The sequence below is a fragment of the Penaeus vannamei genome, chromosome 34 (genome assembly GCF_042767895.1).
Source record: "Penaeus vannamei isolate JL-2024 chromosome 34, ASM4276789v1, whole genome shotgun sequence".
Lineage (NCBI taxonomy): Eukaryota > Metazoa > Arthropoda > Malacostraca > Decapoda > Penaeidae > Penaeus > Penaeus vannamei.
In genome coordinates this window covers 4304899-4307398 of record NC_091582.1, presented here as the reverse complement: position 1 = coordinate 4307398, position 2500 = coordinate 4304899, and the positions used below count along the sequence as shown (strand labels likewise).

The 2500-nt window shown below is 50.0% G+C and overlaps 1 protein-coding gene across 3 annotated transcripts in view; it reads right to left on the bottom strand.

Moving 5' to 3' along the window:
- LOC113828400 (thiopurine S-methyltransferase) overlaps positions 1–2500 on the bottom strand; it is a 7496-nt gene that overhangs the window by 3660 nt on the left and 1336 nt on the right. For all 3 annotated transcript variants that reach the window (XM_070113808.1, XM_070113806.1, XM_070113807.1), the window contains 2 exons: positions 2235–2362; positions 727–853 (listed from right to left, as the gene is read on the bottom strand). In XM_070113808.1, coding sequence (XP_069969909.1) covers positions 727–853; positions 2235–2362 — 255 coding nt within the window. The remainder of the gene's footprint in view (positions 1–726; positions 854–2234; positions 2363–2500) is intronic.

The following is a 2500-nucleotide window of genomic DNA, read 5'->3' as shown; positions in this document are numbered from 1 at the left end:
GAAGGAGGAGGAGGATTGAAGAGGTGAAGAAGGAGGGAGGAGGAAGAAGGGAGAGATTGAGAAAGAAGGAGGGAGGAGGAAGAAGGGAGAGATTGAGAAAGAAGGAGGGAGGAGGAAGAAGGGAGAGATTGAGAAAGAAGGAGGGAGGAGGAAGAAGGGAGAGATTGAGAAAGAAGGAGGGAGGAGGAGGAGAAGGTTGGAAAGGTAGAAGAGCAAGAGGGAGGGTGGAGAGATGTGCAAATTATTTTAGGTTTTATATCATTCGCTCAAGTATGAGATTTGCACCATACCTTATAGTATATATCAATTTCTAGCTGATCTATTCAAGATATTGAAGATAAGGTTCAAAACGATAAATTTCATATTGCACGCCAAGAAATTCATGTTAATCTACAGCTAATTCCCTGCAGGTGAAAGTTCTAGGTAATAGAAAAAGACATATAAGTAGAGATAGACAAGCAAGGAACGAGAGAGACAGACAGAGACAGAGAGAGAGAGAGAGAGAGAGAGAGAGAGGGAGAGAGAGAGAGAGAGAGAGAGAGAGAGAGAGAGAGAGAGAGAGAGAGAGAGAGAGAGAGAGAGAGACAGACAGACAGACAGAGACAGAGACAGAGAGAGAGACAGACAAACAGACAGAGAAAGCGAGAAAGCAATCAAAGAAAATGGAGAAGAGAAAGGAGCTAAAGATTCCGAGCGTCGACCATCGCCTCCGACGTTGTAACTCACCTTGTACAATTTTCCGTACTCGAGCTCCTCCACGCTGTGCTCGAGGTCCTGGTGCTTTTCGAAGAAGTGCCTGACCGGTTTCTCCACGCCGTCCAGACCCACGACGGTGTGTCCAAGGTCGTAGGCCCTGGGGGATGGAAGGAGGCCCTCTGCTCAGGAGGAATTCCATATCTCTTTCTCTCATTATGTGGCTGTTCCAGATTCTCTCTCTCTCTCTCTCTCTTTCTTTCTTTCTTTCTTTCTTTCTTTCTTTCTTTCTTTCTCTCTCTCTCTCTCTCTCCCTCTCCCTCTCCCTCTCCCTCTCCCCCTCTCCCTCTCCTCCTCTCTCTCCCTCCCTCCCTCTCCCTCTCCCTCCTCTCCCCACCTCTCCCCTCCCTCTCCCTCTCTCCCTCCCTCTCCTTTCCTCCCTCTTCCCTCTCCCTCTCTCCTTCCTCCCTCTCTTCCTCTCCTCCCTCTCCCTCCTCTCTTCCCCGTCTCTCTTCCCCATTCTCCATCTATCCATCACCCAATCGACCCACCAATCCATCTTTTTCTCTCTCCTCCCTCGTTTTTCTCTCTCCTCCCTCGTTTTTCTCTCTCCTCCCTCGTTTTTCTCTCTCCTCCCTCGTTTTTCTCTCTCCTCCCTCGTTTTTCTCTCTCCTCCCTCGTTTTTCTCTCTCCTCCCTCGTTTTTCTCTCTCCTCCCTCGTTTTTCTCTCTCCTCCCCTTCGTTTCTCTCTCCTCCCTTGCTTTTTCCTCCCTCGTTTTTCTCTCCCTCGTTTTTCTCTCTCTCCTCCCTCGTTTTTCTCTCTCTCCTCCCTCGTTTTTGTCTCTCCTCCCTCGTTTTTCTCTCTCCTCCCTCGTTTTTCTCTCTCCTCCCTCGTTTTTCTCTCTCCTCCCTCGTTTTTTCTCTCTCCTCCCTCGTTTTTTCTCTCTCCTCCCTCGTTTTTCTCTCTCCTCCCTCGTTTTTCTCTCTCCTCCCTCGTTTTTCTCTCTCTCCTCCCTCGTTTTTTCTCTCCCTCGTTTTTCTCTCTCCTCCCTCGTTTTTCTCTCTCCTCCCTCGTTTTTCTCTCTCCTCCCTCGTTTTTCTCTCTCCTCCCTCGCTTTTCTCTCTCCTCCCTCGTTTTTCTCTCTCCTCCCTCGTTTTCTCTCTCCTCCCTCGTTTTTCTCTCTCCTCCCTCGTTTTTTTCTCTCCTCCCTCGTTTTTCTCTCTCCTCCCTCGTTTTTCTCTCTCCTCCCTCGTTTTTCTCTCTCCTCCCTCGTTTTCCTCTCTCCTCTTTTCTTTTTTCTCTCCTCCCTCGTTTTTCTCTCTCCTCCCTCGTTTTTCTCTCTCCTCCCTCGTTTTTCTCTCTCCTCCCTCGTTTTTCTCTCTCTCCTCCCTCGTTTTTCTCTCTCCTCCCTCGTTTTTCTCTCTCCTCCCTCGTTTTTCTCTCTCCTCCCTCGTTTTTCTCTCTCCTCCCTCGTTTTTCTCTCTCCTCCCTCGTTTTTTCTCTCTCCTCCCTCGTTTTTCTCTCTCCTCCCTCGCCTCACCACTTCATGTCTTCCGTCCGGCCGCAGAGAGGGAAGAACGCCCTGCTGGCCTCTCGCCTCCTGAAGAAGACCTCCTCGGCGAAGTGAGAGACGCCCACTCCGGTTCCCTCGCATCCGTCCCAACCGGGCTGGAAGGAGGATAATGGTGAGGATAATGAGGGTGAGGAAAAGGTGGTGGTGGTGGAGAGTGGTAGAGGTGGCGAGGGTGGTGATTATGATGGTGGTGGTGAGTAATGATGATGATGATGCTGTTATTACTACTATTA